Source organism: Grus americana, chromosome 10, assembly GCF_028858705.1.
Source record: "Grus americana isolate bGruAme1 chromosome 10, bGruAme1.mat, whole genome shotgun sequence".
In the NCBI taxonomy this organism is placed as follows: Eukaryota; Metazoa; Chordata; class Aves; order Gruiformes; family Gruidae; genus Grus; species Grus americana.
Window position 1 is genome coordinate 2,395,898 of NC_072861.1, and position 18,987 is coordinate 2,414,884.

The following is an 18,987-nucleotide window of genomic DNA, read 5'->3' on the forward strand; positions in this document are numbered from 1 at the left end:
TTCTGAAAAGCAATGAAAATGCATGCAGTTTTCAGAGATGTATAATAAGAAGCTAAAGAAGTTAGATTGGGACTCTGAAATGCTTGGTCCTCAGCTCTGCAAAGACTTCTTGCATGACCTCGCTTAAGTCACTTAATCTCTCTGTGTTAAAATGTCTCTGTTTGTGACCAAGGGATGTTATCCTGGTCTTCTCTAGTTAGACAAGGATGTCTGCAGCACAGGTTATGTCTCCCACAGGACATGAGAGCATCCTGGGATGGGTGACTATGAGCTCTAACAATCCAGTAATACTCTTTACTGGGGGAGGCTAGGTTTTTATCAATTGCGTAGTTACACATTCTGAGCTAAAATTCAAAACCTAGTGAATTCACCGGCATGGCCCTGATGGCCTCGGATTGCAGATCTCTGTTCTTCAAAAAGACCTCTTGGAAACGAACGGAAGCAGGAGCCAGCAGAAATGTGTATGTGTGAGAGAGAAAGAGAGAGAAGGATATGGATTTGATTGTGAATGGGGCTCCTTGTAGAAGCTGACGTCAGGCACGGAGAGACAGGCTGAGATCTCCTTCAGTTCACGACACCAGCAAAGGAACTAAGGACCAAGGCTGGAGATGGGGTGCCAGGGCAGCAGGTAATGGGAAGGAGACCCTCACACCTTCTACTTACCAATTCTGTCCAGCCTGTCGAGAGCCACGGTTTCAAAAGCTCGCCGCATCATGGGATACTCTTCCAGCACCTCGTTGAAGTTGTCCACCGAGAGGGAGTAGAGCCGGCAGTAGGTATCAGCTCGCACGCTGGCTGTGCGCCGGCCACGGGTCAGCAGGCAAATTTCTGGAATGAAAGACCCAGAGAACTGGGATAGACACCATCACCCCTGCGATATGAGATCTGGCACTGTCACTCACAGACAGTCCTGCCTGCCACCCAGTCTCCTCTCTAGCTGGACTCTACCTGCTCTCCCACTCAAAATATGAACAGTGGTAATATTCTGCATATGCAGTAACATTTAAAAATACCAGGGGGCTGAGTTGTGGCAGCTGCTACACACAATTGCACCTCAGGGATTCTGCCGATCTCATTAGCCAGACCAGTTTTATTATGGTGGATTATCAAAGATATCATTTTTGCATTCAGGCTGGAGAAGCTGTCTTTCTCCAGCTCCTCATGGGCACTAGGAGCAGAAGGTCAAGCTGTGCTCTCATTGAAGCTAATTCTCTTTCTAGATTTGTAGTAAAGGCTCTGTGCTGACCTGTGGCCTTGGTGCCTGGCAGTAATTTTGATCCCCACACCCGGAACATTTGTCTTTTCAAAGTTTTCAAAGGTTTTTGTAGATGTGCCATAAGCTTACAGATCGTCAGGGAAAGCCAAGTTAGTGGCACCTACCAACTCTTGGTGTATTTACGCTGCAGTCATCTACTCCTAGGAGGATGCTCAGCTGGTTACAGAACAGAAAGCCCTTGACTCTACCATAAATGTAGCATCACTACAAGGTTATAAGTGCATTATTAGGCTGCTTTCCTAAGGAAATGATGCTTATGAGACTGTGCCGGCTTTGAATGTGTGTCTGGTGTCTAAAACACATTGAATGTCATGGGCAATTTTAATCAAATCTGTCAGAGTCACGGTATCCTGACTCCAACGCTGTAACTCCAAATCCCAGCAAACTGACCCAACTTGCTAGGGACGTGCAAAATCTTTGTACTCCAGGTAGGTGCAGACAGGTTGTTTCACAGGAACTGAGTCTAAGAAGAGTGTAGGTAGTACATGATAGGGATTTTTTAATAAAGAAAAGCTCTTATAGAAGGGAAGAAAAGGCAGGTTTCATTCTGCCCCTGCTCAGTAGGTCATTAATTGTGGTGTATTCAGTGCTTGTACTGAAACATGCATCTACTAGAGAACTGGCTGTCTTGGGCTGTCAGCAAGGTCTCTACGGGGCTCTGATAGGAGGGGTGTCTCTGTGTTACTCCTAAGAGCAACACCCTAAATCTTCTCTTACAGTCTTTTCTGACCTCATGCTGGTTTCCCTGTTCCAGAGCTCTGCTGCTGCTATGTTATGCCTGCCTGCTCACCTTCACGACATTTTGCTGAGCCACAGGCTGGGGAGATGATGGACTATGTTTTTTCCTCCGTGTTTACACAGTACCTCGTATGATAGATGCCAGACAGTAAGACTAGGCAACACTATAAATGTGCTTGGAGAATTGAGAATGCTCCATTTTTTTCCTTTAAGTTCTCAGCTTCACAGATCTGTCAGTTTGCTTGGGGTAAAAAGAAATGAACCTACAAGCACTAAGTTTCCCTTCTCTGTTTTGTTATCATTTATTATCCAGATTCCTGTACTGCCCACGAGTCCCAGTCACCTCCCAGTCACAATTTACTATACGGGAAGCTGCAAGACAGGTGAGATGAACAGAGACAGAGGGTGGAGGAGGAGGTGTCGGGTGTATCGGTTCCACGTGCTGCCATCCCAGTGTGGGTATCGCTATGTAAGGGTGACACACTAACACGCACCTCCGAAGTAGGAGCCATCTGCCAGCTTGGTCTCCTTGTTGCCTTTGGTGAGGACGCTCACCACCCCGTGCTGGATGAAGTACATCTTCTTGCCAATGGTGCCCTCACGGATGATGTAATCCCCTGGCTGAAACACCTCAAATCGCAACTTGGTCAACATGGATGTCACAAAGTTGGGATCTGCATTGGCAAAGAGCGGCATGGAGGCAACCAGCTTCCGGCAGTTGAAGTTTATGATTTCCTGACCATGATGTGATAAGAGAGAGAGAGAGGGAGGAGGGAGAAAAGATGGGACAGGGAGCAGAAAAGACACATCCATATGTTTAGTCAACATCTAATAACTTATCCCCCACTTGACCTGTACATTGCAAAGTGGAAAAAAAACCTGTTCCCTTAGTCTGGCTCCCCCAGTGCAGGCTGGAATGGGCTCTGGGTGCTCAGAGCACACGGCAGTGCGAGCTGAAGCTGACAGCTTGACACCATGCTTCGCTGCTTTCATTCATATGGTTTCTCTCTGAGCAGGGACAATACTCCCCCAACCTCCCAAATACACACAATATACCTCTTTCTGCAGGAAATCTCCGTCTGTGAGAGAGGTGCACAGCACTGGTGAAATGCTGTATGAAAAAGCCCAGGGCTCCTCTCCGGGAAAATGTTTTAACTCACCTTGGCAGCCCTCCGTTCTCTGTTGCCCTTGCATGTCAATGAGATATTAAACAGCGCAAATGTGCCAAGGCGCTCAGAAAAAGAATTATCCTGGGCAGATGGGGACAGTGTCAAGAGAGGGGAGGGAGAGGTGCCCACCCGTCACTGGGGCATGGGCTGGATCATCAACCTCAGATGAAGAAAACCCAATTCAGCTGTTCAGCTGTCATATAGCAGACAGGGACTGCGCCTCCTCCTGTGGCTTGGTGTCACTCGGAGGGTATGACAGCACTTTCCGCTGCATAGGAGCTGCTCTGCACCGTGTCAGCTCAGCCTCAGAAAGCAGCAGAAAGTGATACTGAGTAAATCACCTCAGCACATCGCTCCCCAGCCAAGCAGGGAAGGAGCATCTGGATGACTGGAGCAGGAAGAAAGAGGGCTGGGGAAGCATCTGTCTCCTCCTCACTGGGGTTCTTTTCAGGGTTGCCCTTTGAGACTTTGGCAGAACTAGTTTTAAAATATGCCTGGTAGATCCTTAGCTTCTCTCTCTCCTATGGACGTACATTACTGGGGGGAGGAAGACAGAAAGAAGACCGCTTCTGGTGCTTGTGGGCAACATATTGGAGGCACATACCAGGGAGAACCTGCATTGCTAAGCTTCAGCTAGGGAAGGGGAGGTTCTGTAAGGACTTCTTCGAGCATGGAGGCTCCTCCTTCCTTTGACTCTACACGCTGTTGCAGCTGATGGATGGGGCACAGATGAGGCCAGCACACCACATAGAGGTTTACATAAGTACATGAGACACAGCTTAGTATTAGGGAGCACGAGGTGGGAGCTTACTGAGACGTTGTGCCAGGCAGCGGTGCATGTCTGTGCAGGGAGGGAAGGGGGCTTGCAGAAGTCTGAAGTAATAGCAAGGCACTTCCCAGGGGCTCTTTGGGGAAGGGGATGACATTGCCACGGCCTCGAAAGGTGCCAAGATGTACCTATTCACATGCTGAGTGGGTGGCAGGGCCTGCATATTGCAGCCCCTGTTGCCTTTCTGTCAGACATGACTTGACTCAGGCAAGAGTCTGGCAAATGGCAAAGGCCTGGGTTTCTGCTGGGTTTCTGCTGCTCTCTCTGATGCTAGAGCACACACAGCCAGTGCTAACAGGAAAGCTGGCCTCCCACCATTGCCATCAATTGATGGTGTCCTCTGCAAAGCACTGGGACAGGACACCGCACACCGGGAACTCCACAGCTGCCAAAGATGACAGGAACATGCATTGCCCGTTCACTGCCCCCTCCTTACCTCTCGGAGGGGCTCACTCAGCTCTCCCAGGATGCTCTCCTCATCAAACATCTTCCCCTGGTAGCGGTGCTCATAGTAATCATGGATGCGCTGCCGCATGTCTGCAGGGAGCTTGTGGAAGGACATATACTGTTCCACTTGCTTGTACTGTGCAGGGGAGAGAAGAAGAGGAGGAGTTACCAGGACATGTAACAAATGGTGCCTGTTCACGGACAAGCACATGCTAGACCGTACCCATACCTGCTTCCTTCCCGCCAAGCCAGGTCCAGGCAGATAAATCTGGTGCGGGAGAGAGCAACTTTCTGAACAGGAGTTTGCAGACACCTTTGTTATATTCCCCAAATGGCTGCCCCATGTTTTAACCTTTAAACTTATCCTCAGCCAGTTACTCTGTGGAGACAGCTCCTCATTCCCTGGATGCTGAGCAGCCCAGCTGCCTATTCTCCCCTACACACACAGCAAAAGCTGGGAGCAGAGATGAGTAAGAAGTCCTCAGCTAGGAATCTCCTCTCAGCAAATATTGCTGTCCGAACCCTGTGCAGAATGAGAGCAAGGAAAGTAGAATGCGTACTCAACAGAAGGTTTTTCCATGGCACACAGCAGAATGGCAGCCAGCGCGTATGACCTGGCAGCTTGGTCATGACCAGTAAGTGATGTGCAGCACCTCGAGGCCTCAGCCAAGCACAGGAACCCACTGTACCAGGGGCCACACAGAACAGAACACAGTTCTGCCTTGGAAGTTCATAGTCACAAACTGAAGGACACGCACAGACAGAAATCTGAGTTATTCGGTTGAAGCTGCAGTACCCGTGACCTGCTTTTCCTCTCCTCTGTGTTCCTGTCTGCCTCGCTATGATGGCACCTTTGCTTTCCCACCTAGGGCTGCACAGGTCCCGATTTTCTTCACCTTTTGCTGGGTCCCTTTTGCCCCATGCACTTGTGCCATCTAACCTGTCCGTGTTTTTACCTAATGTTTTGCATTTCCATCATGTCACTTAGAGGGGAATACAAGGGCACACTCTGACTGATGCCAGAGCGGTATTTGGGGATGAATGGTGCTTTCTGTGAATAAATGACACTTCCTGAAGGGCACAGGACCGTAAATGGGTCCACTTGCCTTGAAGGTGCTGCAGGGACAAGGCGTGTGCATTGCAATGGTCATGCTCCCTCCCTCTGTACTGGTACGCAGTACAGAATATGATCCTGAGCATGTACCATAATAATGCTGACAAAAGGACTATGGTCCCCCTTTGCCATCCTTCTTTCCCCTCTTCTCCCCGATAAGTCTGTCCCTGAATGTCCCTGTACTGCAGCTTGTGCTGAAGAGCCTAATTACCAAACTTCTGCTCATTACAGACCTCCCCTGCACACACCAGTGTCGCTCCGCTCTCAGTACAGTCTGTGCTAGCACTGCCTTGCATGCTAACAACTTGATCTGCACCAGAGAGGAGAAGGAATTACTCTAAGAAGCCAAGGTGGCAGAGGGGACACTCGGGGTTTCCTGGCATTTCCAGAGCTTTTTGTCTGTAGCTAGCAGCAGAGGAGCTGCCTGTAAATATTCATGATCGCTACAGCATGATCAAAGTCAAGCGAGTCACCACCTCCCCACAGGGAGCCAGGCAGAGAATTGGCAACGAACGCCGCACTTTATTATTTGGACTGGTGAAGTTCTGTAGAGACTGGCAGAGCGCTGTGTCAGGCAGCGCGATGCTGGGTGCTGCGCAGAGTCTGAATGAGAAAGATAAAGGGAGCAGAAACCAACATCTCACACGTGGACAACTCGCTGGTCTGAGCCTGTCAAGAATTTTGCAGGTTATGCTCTTAAATGCAGGAAGTTTAAGGGCTTGGCTCAGATGCCTAAAAACATAGGTGTCTACTGCCACTGGAGATGCACCCAGCATTTGAGGTGGCCATGGGACCTGGCAAATCGGACACAGGACATGCAGGGCGCTCATTATGGAAAGGGAAATTATTAGCTACTAGCTTTTGCACTCAGGTTTATTAAATTTATCCTAAATCTACAAACAGTTCTGCTTGTTTTAATGCTGTATTTTTGTTTGATAAATTATTTGCCAAAAATATCACCTTATACTCTCAGTTTTAGTCTCAAATTGGACCATTGACCTGTGTCACAAGATGCCTCTCATCACCTGCTGCCAGCCACCTGCCTGCTACCCCTCTTCCCTCCACCATAAGCACTTGCTATCAATCTTTAACTGACCTTTGCTTCTTGGGAAAAATACCCCCAGCTTCTCGGATTAACAAGTACAGGTTGGATGGGGCAAGGTTGGATGGGGCAACTCAGATTCTTCGCTTATTCATGGATTTATTGCTTTGCACCAAAGAGCAATAAATTACTGCTCTGCAAAGTCCCTAGGGCTTGTCAGATTCTCCTACAATCACTGTCCCTAGATAAGGCTCAGAGTGAAAAACAGGACAAATTTACTTCACCAGAATGAAAGGTTCTACTTCCGATTACAAATTAAAAACACGGTTACAAAAGAAAATTGTAAAATAAGGAACCATAATTCTCTGTTATAGTTAAAAGAGGTGCACATCTTAGCTCTCTTGTCGTTGCTAGTGCTACCTCCCGTCACCCATGCCAGCTGGAGAGTTTGTGGGCTCTTAACTCTCCGTCACGTAGAGCTGGAGTCTGCAGAGGTGCTCAGAAACGAAAGCACCAGCCCCTTCTCTCTCTCTATGATAAATGGAAGATTCATGTGGGTTTTTTCCCCCTTTCCTTAGGGCTGCTCAGCCAGGCTGAAAGCCATCACTCTTGCAGGGTCAAGCACCAATAGCCAGTAAACAAAAGGCCAGTAAAAAACTGGAGGGCCTTTCAAAGTGCAGTGGGATGTACATGTATCTGCTCAGCTCTAAGCGAGATCACTCCTGAGGTCACCAGCAACACTCAGTGATGGGACAAAGCAAAGGGGTAAGGGTAATTGTGTGGTGAACATCAACAGCAGAGTACATGGGGATTAAAGACTTTGCCTGATAACCCTGAATTTACACGTCTTTCTTTTTTAACTGAGGCCCCAAAACCGTGCAGATCTGGCACTCTCTAAAGCCACTTCATGCCCCCTTGAGCTGGCACCCCTTTGCGTTCCTTTCAGATGTGGCCAGGCCTAACCCAACAACCCCCTTTTGCCTCCTTTCTCCCTTCCGCTTGTCTGTTCGGTCTTCCTACTTGTCTCTATGTCCTCAGTCTGACCTGTGCTCAGAGATTAGTGGCCTCTCTGAGTTCAACTAAAAAGACTCATTTAGGAATTATTTAAATCTCTCTGAAGACAATCGAGTCCATTTAAATCCTAACTCATTTTCTTAAGTCTGTTTTTCCTCTAATAAGCCCTTGAAGGAGGTATTAATACATCAAAAGGAAACCATTTAGCTGAGTATTTTTCCTTCCATAACTGGCCACTTTCCCTAGTTGTCTCACCACTCCCCTCCCCTTCTACCAAAGCTCAGACAACTCACAGTCCAAAGGGAACAAAATATTTTTAACTCCTTCCATGCCCTCAATCTCGATCACGAATCCTCCTCTCTCTGCCAGTAACAAATCACTGGCTGAAAAGGCTGAACTATTTCCTTGCCCTAATTCTGAATACAAAAACAATCCTGCATCTGAGAAGAGCTGTTCCCATCCCACTCCTGGCATTGACACCTCTCTGACTCCTCTTTTGGTCCACCTTCTATAGGAAGACTAGATGGTCTTCAAGGTCCCTTCCAACCCAAACCCTTCTGTGATTCTATGATTCTATGATATAATTTTGCTCTTTTCTCTTCCTGAAATTTTGCTGAGAACTGTAACCGGTGCAGGCTATCACAGTTTATGCAGAATCTGCCAACACTTATGAACGCAGTTGGTGTACAGGAACCGGTGGTTATTTCAATACCAAGTCAACCAGAACAACTCAGACCACATCTAGCACAGCACCAAACATTATCAGTGCTACTTTCTGATTAATGAGCTACATTTAATGTCCATCTACTCTTCAGCTTTGGAAGCTATTCGATAGCTACCTCCATTCTGCAAAAAGCTTTACGTTATGTCCTAGTTCTGAGTTCTTCCAAAGACTGGGTTTATTTTTGTACCACGGCACCAGCTCCATTTGCTACAGGAAGATGACTTTTAAGGGTGGCATGTTACATGTTGAAAAACACGGAACACTTTGACCCTTACTGCAGTGATACCTTCAGAAATTATCTTACCTAGAATCAAGCTCCTTATCTCTTGCTGTGTTACAAAGACCACAAACACTAGCAGAAAATTCTTGGAGCTTTTTTTCCACTTTCTATACATTTATTATGTTGAGGATGGTTGTAATGATCAGCTGCCATAGCTGCCTCCCCTTGCTGTTAATCAGTACCTATTCAGGCAAGGATTATGCTTCAGACAATCCTATTTCTGGGCTGCGAGATGTCAACAGACTGAGTAGGGTCAATTATAAGCCTGACGAAGCAGTTGTTTACTTCCTCCTGTTGGCAGCATTGCTGCAGTGGCCACAGCACAAGCCAGGGAACCCCACCGCAGAGGACGATGCTGTTCAGCACACTGTGCTGAGTTTGCACTCGCAGCCCCAGAGGACATGGCCTGGCTTCACTGCAAGCAACGGAAATGTCTGCTGACTTCAGGGGTCCTAGGACAGCAGATCCAAGAACTTTGGGACAAATCTCTTTGCATGAAATGTTGTGGGCAATGCCGCCGTTTGTCCGCTCTGAGAGGTGCTCAGCATCAAGGTCTAATCCTGTGCATGACGAAAGGTGGTGCAATGATGAATGTATTATGTACCAACTTGTACATCATGGCTAGAGAAACAGCTTGTTTTCCATGACTAGTTCCAGCCTAGGAAAGGGCCCTGAGGAGAATAACATGCTAGGTTTGAGAGGTCAAACCTAGCACAAGTCAGTAGTTCAGCACAGGGAACTTTTGGACCTGGTCGATGAATCTTTTATTATTCATTAGCACTGTGAAACTCATAGCACAGGATATTTTGGAGATGTCAGGATGTGTCACTGGAACCACATATTTGGAAGCGTGATGGGGAAACAGAGATCAACCTTACTTTCATCAGAAGAGCAGAATGAGCGAGATGAGGTAAAATCTGCCACCAGACAAAGGCTGGAGATGGGGAAAAGGGAACAGTGAGTCTGTGCAATTTGAAATCAGTATTGCTGGGAGCAGCCTTTTGCCAGGAGAGACGGCTCAGCAGGGAGGCTTAGCTCTTTGCATTATGATGTATTTATTTATTTATTTACAGTTCAAGTGCCAAAATGAATTTCAAAACTGATAATGAAGTTTGAAATCCCACACTGGGATACGAAGAACTGCAGAGGCAACAGCACTATCCTTTCCGTGACAAGACACGCAGTGCTCGTGCGTGCACAAACATACTGCTCAGACCAGGTTGTCATCGACATTGCTCAAAGAACAGAACTATCTGTCTGGCTTCCACTCTCAGAAATAAGATGTCAAAATCCTAGCAGTAATCACAGTACCTCTGATACAGCAAACCAAGACGAATCCCCAACGTAAACCTGCTTGACAGAAGGCAACCTACATGGCAGCTTCGTTTTTCCTTCTGTACAGATGTGCTACAAAGGCACCGCAATGTCGCTGACTCCTTCCTTCCCTTGTTCGTGTGAGCATGGAGAGGGTACCCTGTGCTTCATCGCAGCCGTACGCTCCACATAGGCACTGCCACCCGTGAGATGGACACACTCACACACCTGGGCACTGAACTGTCTGCTTTAAGTGCTAACTGATCACCACCGCATAGATAGCTAAAGGACATGTTTTACGGCTTCAAAATGGGGCTTCTCTTAGTAACACATGGGTAAACAGTTTCAAGGAATAGTAAGTTCACCGATGAAATATTCTTCTGCAAGAACAAAAGCTACTTGACTCCAGCTTACTTAAGGCCATAAAGGGAAGGCAATTTGCACTGCAAGATGTTTTTAAAAGAAATCATTAGGTTTTCCTTCAGAAAACATTTCCATTTTATAACCAACCCAGGATTCTTTCATGAAAAGGATTAAATAACCTTAAAACAATTGACATAAATTTCTGATTTTTTGGTTGAGCTGAACTGAACAAATCATTCTTTATACCACTCCATTACCTACTTCCTACAAACTTTCTTTTAAAATCGAGATGGGTGTGATATCTGTAAAAGGGCAGCTGCCTTGCAGCACTGGATGCACAATCCTAGGCCAGCCATCCTCACCAGATCTTAACTGCTCACTGCCTGAGAACACTTAGGGACTTTAAATCAAAGGATGATATAAGTTGGAAGGGACCTCTCCAAATCCCCACTCAAAGGAGGGCCAGCTTACATCAGGTTACAATTTTCTGGCAACCGCCTTGGACCTACCATCACATGTGGGTGGGTATGCAGAGAAGGTGGGGATGGGGGACCCTTTACTATTCCAGCCATTCTTTAATATGTCAGGGGGGAAGCTGGACCCCTCCTCTTAACTTGAGCTACATCTAACCTCGCTCCTTTCACTTGCTGACTCCAGCCTGCAAACCAGCCGGAAAACCCAGTCCTGATTACAGGAAAAACTACCTAGAGGCAGTGCTGAGACCCCGAGTCCAGCGCACATCAGAAGCCCTTGCTTCTAGACACAATCAATAAAGCACATCATTTATAAGCCTTGTTATCAATCCCAAATACTTTGATTGACAGTAACAGGGGACATAATAGTTTTCAGGCCATCTCTTAACAGACTGAGGTAATACACAACTAGTGCAGTCATAACAGGATAGAGCAAGGCTCTCCAAACTTTTTCCAACTAGGAAATTAGATTAAATTTTGCATTTGATTAAATTTTCCAGACACCTTTAATTTCTAGAGTGCTGCACCCTCCCTACCCTCTCCTTCACACGCATTACTAGAAGAGCAAGGAGATTTGTAGCTTCCCTGACATCCAGAACTGAGACGTTAGCTCAGAAGGGGAATTCTACATAACCCCTTTGACTCTAGGAATCTGGGAATGCCACCTGAGAACCTACAGACATCGGAGACCAATCATCTTGGGAATGGCACTTCAAAACCTGTCCAGAGCAGTAAAGAACATGAAATCTCCTATCTGACAGGTTTGTGGCAGAGTAGGTATGGGAATAATGGCAGTCTTTGCCCAACTCCACGCTAAGAGAGCAGCTGACACTAGTTATCTTAATGTATCTGTGCTGTGTCGTCCCCAAGGTAGCACTGGCTAAGCCAGCCCTGGAGCCGCAAGAATTAATACAGTTTCAGTACAGTGCTGCGCTTGGGTTAATTAGCTCTGCTTAAAGGAGGGGTGGCGGGGGGCTAATCAGCAAGGGCATGTTGCCAGGCTAATGTGATTATACTGTATCCAGGACCCCAGCTAGGATCTCTGCACCGAATTCCCTGCACACGTTTATTTGGAGGCAGTTCAGAACACCGAACTGCGTAGTACAATGGCCTAAAAACACAGGAGCAGCCATGAAGGGTCAGGCTGAGGGCTCCTCTCACCTGGTAGTGTGTCTCTGATGGTTCCACGTGCTTTGAGGAAGGGGAGAAAGAATAAAAGAGGCAGACAGCAATCCAGCTCCGGACCATAGCCTCCTAGCTTTTCGGACAAAAGCAGATTAGGGATACCCACTGCCAGGGGCTGTATCTGCATCTTAGCATTCAATATCACTTGAAAGATTTTCCTTATGTGAATTTGTCTAAATATTCTGAGGCTAATCAAACTTTGGGCCTCGACAGCACCCTGTAGCAGTGAGTTCCATTAAAAAAAAAATCACTCCTTAAACCTGTTGCCTAATAAGACTCTATACTGTTGGTCTCTGAGAAAGGGCAAGGACTGACTAAACCCAGAAGACAGATTCTCAGCTCTCACTGTAGCAGGCAGGCACAATGGCAATGCCTCACTTCCCCTCTAACAAATATTGGTCTAACATCTGCTTTGTCTCCAACAGAGACTGGAGGTTGCAGTTGTTGTGCTTCAGCCTTTACAATGACTAAATTTTCCCCAATTACTCTTTGCTGAATTTGGGGCTGAGATATTGATAGTTGGACAGTAAAGTGTTCTTTTGTTTGGATAGCCAGACCATGGGATAAAACTGTGGCAAGGACTGTGCTGATGGTTAAGCAGGGCTGTGTCAGGAACTGGGAGGTGATATCATTAGTGCTTCTGTAGGATTTATAAAGTGATTCACTCCTTAGTGTTACCCGCTTGCCCCCTTGCAACTGCGCTGCAGTAGGTACTTCTGCAGAATAACAACAAGTGAATATGCAAGTATCTATGCAGTTTCAGCATGTATTTTAAGAACAAGAGGCCTTGGATAGCTCGGGGTTCATTGGATTGTTCACATAGTCATGGCTTGGGGGGAGGATCTGAATGTGGAAAGGGGACTGAACGTGGAGAGCAGAGAGCTTGAGAGAATGCCAGTGTAGCAGAAAGATCTTGAGAAGAGATGAGGCTCTGGACGGAGAGATTAAAGCTTACTGGGCTCTGCAACGCTGACAGCAGCAATTCCTACCTCTCATCAGTCATTCTTCTGGATGTACCTGAGCAGATAACGCGGGAGAGTTGAGCCTCTCTGCAGGATGCCCATCACTACTTGCATCTTGCTGGGATGGGAGAGTGAAGTCCGGAGTCTCTCTGCTTTGTTCCAAGGAGCATGGCTGTGGTTAGCAGCATAATCACCGCTCCCAAAAGCCTCAAGGTTACAGAGTCTGCTGGGGAGGATAAGTGTGTGTGTGTGTGGTGACTTGACATAAATATTAATCCAGCTGAGCTTTAGGATTAGAGAAAGAAATTAATAGGGGAACCTGCAAAAAGCATGAAAATAACTTGCGCATCAGTCTAGTTTCTTCATCTCCTGGGCATGAAACACTCCTCCTCTCTTGTGAGCCACAGTTACTGCAGGTTGTGGGGTAATTTCGCAGTCAATGATGAACTTACACGTTAAGGCTCGAGCTGATCCACGCATAGCTAAAAAGCGCCTTGCACCTCTGCCTTTGCCCATGGACCTCCTCCACCAGCTCTGGCACTCACTGGACTCTACAGTAAGCTAATTCAACCCACTAATCTGGCAGAAAACTGACCCAGAAGAAAGAAATCAGCTCAGTAAAGGTCTGAGAAGTATGAAAGGTGGTGCGCAAGAGTGAAGTGGTGCAGTTGAGAATAGTGGCAGGGAGCACTGGGTGAGAACGGGTGCGTGAGGCTTCCCCTCTTTGGTCAGAGCTGTCAGATCAATTCAGTTATAATATGTAAGTGTACAATATGATTTGGAAAAATTTTCTATCAGAATCCTTCAGGATGGACTTATAGTCTCTCACATGTAGAAAATAGACACCAATCTTAGGTGCAAAGATATTCTGGAGTTAGACGCCAGCTTGAGCTTCAGAGACAAGAGTCAGCTCCTGATCCTGCCATTGACTCTCTCTGTGACCATGGACAAGTAATTTAGGGCATAACACACTCTGCAATGCAAGATGGGACAGACAGGCCCCTTCTAACTTTGCCTCTGGGACTGGAAATACAACAGTCACTTCAGAGTGCCAGATCTAAAGAGCTATTCTGATTCGGAACTTTTTAAGGGAGGCACAGAGCCATAGATACGATAGCTGTGCCAGTTCCAGTGCCTGAGCTGGTGTGAGAGCTCTGTGCCACATGGGACTCTCCACTTCTACTCAGAAACCTCAGCACTACGCTGTCCTGGAGGGCGCAACTTCCCTCTCCAAATTCTCCAGGCCTCCTACCACCTCATCAATCCTATACAGATTCCCTGCCTTGCCGAAACCAGCATAGCATGAAGTCAGATGCTACAGGAGGGGATTTAGACAGGGCAGGGATTGAGTGTCCAAATGTTCAATGAATCCAACCCAGAGTGAGACAGGCCTGCTACTGAAGCCAACAGAGCACATCTTGGCTTTTATTCCTCTTCTCAAAAGTCCTGTTTGTACAAGGGAAGAAGAAGTTGGTTTGGCAGAGATCTGGACAATCTGAAACTGCACCGCAAACTCACTCCTGAACCTTGTCCTGAAGGTTACAGAAAGCAAAGTGTGTCAGTACAGTTACTAGCTATAATTTTCTGTCTGGTTACTATGTTATTTCTACTATTCCTCTCCCTCCCCACTGTCTCCCCTTTCTTTGGCAACTCCCAGAACAGCTGCTAAAGCCTCTGTAGCCTGAGCCTCTGCGGAGGTGAGAGGCAGAGCCCTGTTTGCAGCCAAAAGGACTCTAAACTGCTGTCTGCTTCTACCAATCGACCTCCAAACTTGTTGAGATTCTTTGCTTATAATATGCTTCAACAGACGCATTGTCCCATGAGGACTGAACTAAATTGAGTTGCAGGGCTGCAAATCACGAAGCAGCCTCATTTTAATCATGCCTATTCAAGTGCTAAGGAATGCAGAAAGTAAATACATATTTGTTTTTAGGCCATCATTTGTCCCATTTGCAAGAGGAAAATGAACATACTCAATCCCTGAGGTTTTATTCCTAGGAGAATACCTTGGGAAATTAACCTGCTATAACCACTACACGTGAAATACACACTTTGTTAAATCCTCTACCCTCTGCTTTTGTCACAAAGCTTTTCTCCTGGATCTATTAACCCTCGCATTTACATCTCCACATTCTAATCAGGCTTTTACATCTCACACTTCTTCTGCCACCCTAGCCACAGTCCCTGTTGACTTCCTGGTGACTGATTTCCCTGAGCACTGACTGGAATCCAACTTCCAGGATCAAGTTCTGCCCTTGTCTTCAGACCCAGCTGGGGAAAAAAAAAATCGTAGTGCCCAGTCCTGCAGGTGTAAACTTGGCTGAGGCTGGGCTGACCAGGTGGTTGGATTTGCAAATCAGTCCTTGACTTCTGTGCTACTTCAAACACATTTGAATAAATATTCTGCATACACAGATTTGATCAGCTTGCATTCCTAGTGCTGCAGTGTCCTCCTCTTTGGCAAGCCTTACTCTCAATTAGAATTAGTCCAGCCAATCTGTAACGCAGTGGTAAAACTCTATACAAAGCCCAGTGCTCTAATTGCATCCCAGTCCTCCACACTTCTTCTCCTGGGCTTTTCCCTCTTGTCGCTCCAGCTGCGATTTGAGATCTTCCTTATCCTCAAAGCGTGATTCAGCCTCCGGTCTTCTTTGCTTTCACTCTCTGCCCTACAGCAAGGTCTTTCTGTGGCCCAGCGTTGTAATCCCTGTGTCTCAAAACTGGTCCTAGGCCATTTAACAAATCCTTTCTCCCACCTTCTCCCTGAACTTAAAATTCACCTCGCCTGCACATGCTAACCATATTTTACCCACTTGAGTAACAGCTACCCTTCCACCTAATCCAACTGCACCCGGCCGGCTCAGAATAGGGCTAGCACCTAATTCTTCCTCTTCTTAATCTTCAGATCAAATGTAGCTATATGACCCTGACTGTAACACCTCCTTGCCTATGGTATCCTCAGCCCCACTAATTGAGGGAAATTGCTTTTGTTGATGCCTGAAAGTAATCTACTTTGTGGTGAAGTCCCCTCCTCACCTCTGAGCCACCCAGGACCTTGTTCTTAGTTGTACACAGTCGCTCTTCAATTAGCTCTCCTGTTCCATGGAGGTGCAGGCCTACTGATTCAACCAGAAGTTGAAGGCAGAAGTTTTTGCCTGCCTGTGTCCTAGAGGGAAAAGTATCATTGCACCAGCAGCCTCTTTGCTTTCAGTAACGAAATGTCATTGTACAGATAGCAATATACTGAAGGCATGGAAAGAGAGAAGGAATCGATACAGTTCCATGAGTTATCCTTCATCGGCTGAATCACAGTGACCGACCCTGTTTGCCCCTTACCATCTCACAAATTCACAGCATCACCTTAATCCCACCACCACCAGTTATTGCCGCCGCAGTGGTAACCTGATCGGTTGTGACATTTCTGTCTGTGCCCTACGTTACGCAATTTAACAACTGTGCAATTAATTTGATAGCTACCTGGGGAACCTGTTCGGAGCTCCTGAGCTTTGATCTGTGCTTTGGGGTTTGTCACGTAGTTTCACTCGCGAGCACTGAAGTGAGTAATCTGGATACTTTGAAAGAAAGTACTTGCTAAACAAAACCCGCACATTCTGGAACATTCACTTGGGATTTGAAACAAGATCTCGGAAAGGAAAAAGTGACTTACGATTTCAGATACCAGTGACATTGATAATGTTGATCTAAAAAGACAGTCAGAGACAACAAAAATCACCCACTTGCCCTACTATTAGTCATCTGATCTTGCATCTATTTCCTCCTGAGGGTCTGTTTGAGTGAATGGATGGGTCTGAATTACCAATAAACTGTGAGGTAACAAAGACACCGCACCGCTGGCCTCTCACGTGGGTCACTGACAGCCCTCGCTTCCTCCAGACAGCGTGGAAACCACCCCTGGGTCACATAAGGGTTGCAAAGCCCAGTCCTTACCTTCTCCTGGTACTGACGCCGTGAGGAGTCCAGAGACTGGATTAGGGCTGTGGCATGGCCGATGAACATGGCATAGCAGGTGGCACCGACAATCATGCTCAGCATAGTGAGCCACACATCTGACATGCCAACGGGCGCCTGCTGCCCATACCCAATGCAGAGCATGTGACTCATTGCCTTGAACAGCGCATAGGAATACTGCTTCCCCCAGGAGTCATTCTAAAGAGACAGATAGACAGACAAAGCTTTAGCAGTGGGACAAGACATTCTCTGGGATGAACACATTTCAGAAAAGGACACCTGACATTAGACCCAAAAGTCCAGGTTTAAAGCACCTCTCTATGTTAAACAAGCAATTTAATTCTTTGATGGCTTGGAAGTGCTGGGCACACTCAATTTAAAAAAAAAAAAAACAAACCCAAATTTAGTCATCTGACATTAACTGACTTTGGCCAGGTTTTTTCCAGATTCCACGTACTCTTTCCAGCAAAACTTTACAGAAAGGAAGCCAGATAGTCTGACACACTGGGAACCTGGGATAAACTGAGATGATGCATTGGGATATTTTCAAAATGACCCACATGTGGGAGGAGGAACTGAAGCAAATGATTACTCCACTGAGAAATGGACTTCAGCAGAGAACTGGTAAAAGACAGCCTGAGTGAAGTTGCCAGCAGCAAGATCTTAGAGTGGGGAAAATCACTCCCCAGCAATTTCGGAAATGGTCAGGATCTCTGGTCATTACCTGAAGAGATGGGAAGGGCAGAAAATTAAGATGATAATGTCCAGGCGGCAAGTTCTTCTCAGTGTAAAACAGGGCTTTTTTCAGGGAGCTGAGAAAACTACAAATGCTCTCATCCGAGAGCTGCAAAAAACCACCGTGAGAAGCCAGCTGAAGTCAACGGCTTCTTTCGGACACCCTGTGCTCTCCCACTGCAACTAACACAAGATGCAACTCAGCAATTACATCATAGGACAGGGAGAAAAACAGCATAAGTTTCGTGATTATTCTGATTAGCCTGAGTTCATGGAACAGCTCAAGGTACATTTACTATCCTGTGGGTATTATATGCTAGCAAGTCCTTGCCACAAAACCTTGTAAAGTAAATGCACTGTCATCGCACGCTGCTGTTACGAGGTATGTGAAAAAATACTTCTGCTACAGTGACATTCATTGCAGCACATAATCCGTATATTCATCAGTCTTCTTTCTGTTCCTAGGAAGGTGTTAACATTATGGATATAGCTCTGTAGATACATATACAATGGCAACTTAGAAGGTCGTTGTACAGAAGACCTTGTTTGTGGCTTGTCAAATAGACAAGCGATACATCTGCGAACTCCATTCAGAGAGATGCAGCAACCTCAGCACCAGCCACCAGTAATGCTGGGAGCTCTGGTGTTTACTGGACACCTCCTTGGAGGGATCTCATCACAGCCAGGTGGACAGCTGATGACCTCTCTGCAAAAAGCTCTCTCTGAGTGTCACTAATGTTGATGGAAATTTTTCAGTAGGCTTACAAAGTAGTAAACAGAAGCAAAGCGTACTGTTGCTGTTTGTGAGCTGTGGCAAAGAGCTGGAACCTCTGGAGAGTGTTAATGCTTGGTTAGGAGATAAGCACATGGACAAAGACAGGCGATAGCGTTACCCTGGCCGTATTCCGTTACGTTATGCAAGACAGGCCTGATTCACAATGCAACGAGAAGGGCAAAGCAACAGAAGTGACAGCGAAGCGGACACGGAAGAAGCAGCACATTCACAGCCCCAGAAGAGGCTGGTCCCTGCTGGCGCCAGCCTGTCTGGGCTCACCTCCCTAACAAAGCAGGAACCTGTTCACCTCCTGCACTGGAAAAAACTACCCTTGGGTCAAAAGGGAGAGACAAGAGACAGGGTGGCCATTGCTGTCTCTATTCCTCACCATGCAGCTGGCTCGCCAGTGTGTGAGGAGCTGCAGCCCAAAGGGGAGCCAGCTACAGATGAAGGCAAAGAGCATTTGTGCTCTGCTGCCTGCACAGGGCAGCGGGAAGGATCAGACCACAAGGGCTGTCTGAGGTGTAAGCACCAAATGAGTGCATCTGCTCGCTCCTTCGCCTCACCCACATCTACGT

The 18,987-nt window shown here is 46.9% G+C and overlaps 1 protein-coding gene across 2 annotated transcripts in view; it reads right to left on the bottom strand.

Moving 5' to 3' along the window:
* The window catches only part of HCN4 (hyperpolarization activated cyclic nucleotide gated potassium channel 4), a 104,279-nt gene that overhangs the window by 17,490 nt on the left and 67,802 nt on the right, over nucleotides 1-18,987 (bottom strand). Inside the window, exons 4-7 of one of the 2 annotated variants that reach the window (XM_054836834.1) lie at nucleotides 16,879-17,097; nucleotides 4,449-4,595; nucleotides 2,509-2,749; nucleotides 664-828 (exon numbers count right to left, since the gene is read on the bottom strand). In XM_054836834.1, coding sequence (XP_054692809.1) covers nucleotides 664-828; nucleotides 2,509-2,749; nucleotides 4,449-4,595; nucleotides 16,879-17,097 — 772 coding nt within the window. The remainder of the gene's footprint in view (nucleotides 1-663; nucleotides 829-2,508; nucleotides 2,750-4,448; nucleotides 4,596-16,878; nucleotides 17,098-18,987) is intronic. The other variant, XM_054836835.1, reaches the window with a different exon arrangement.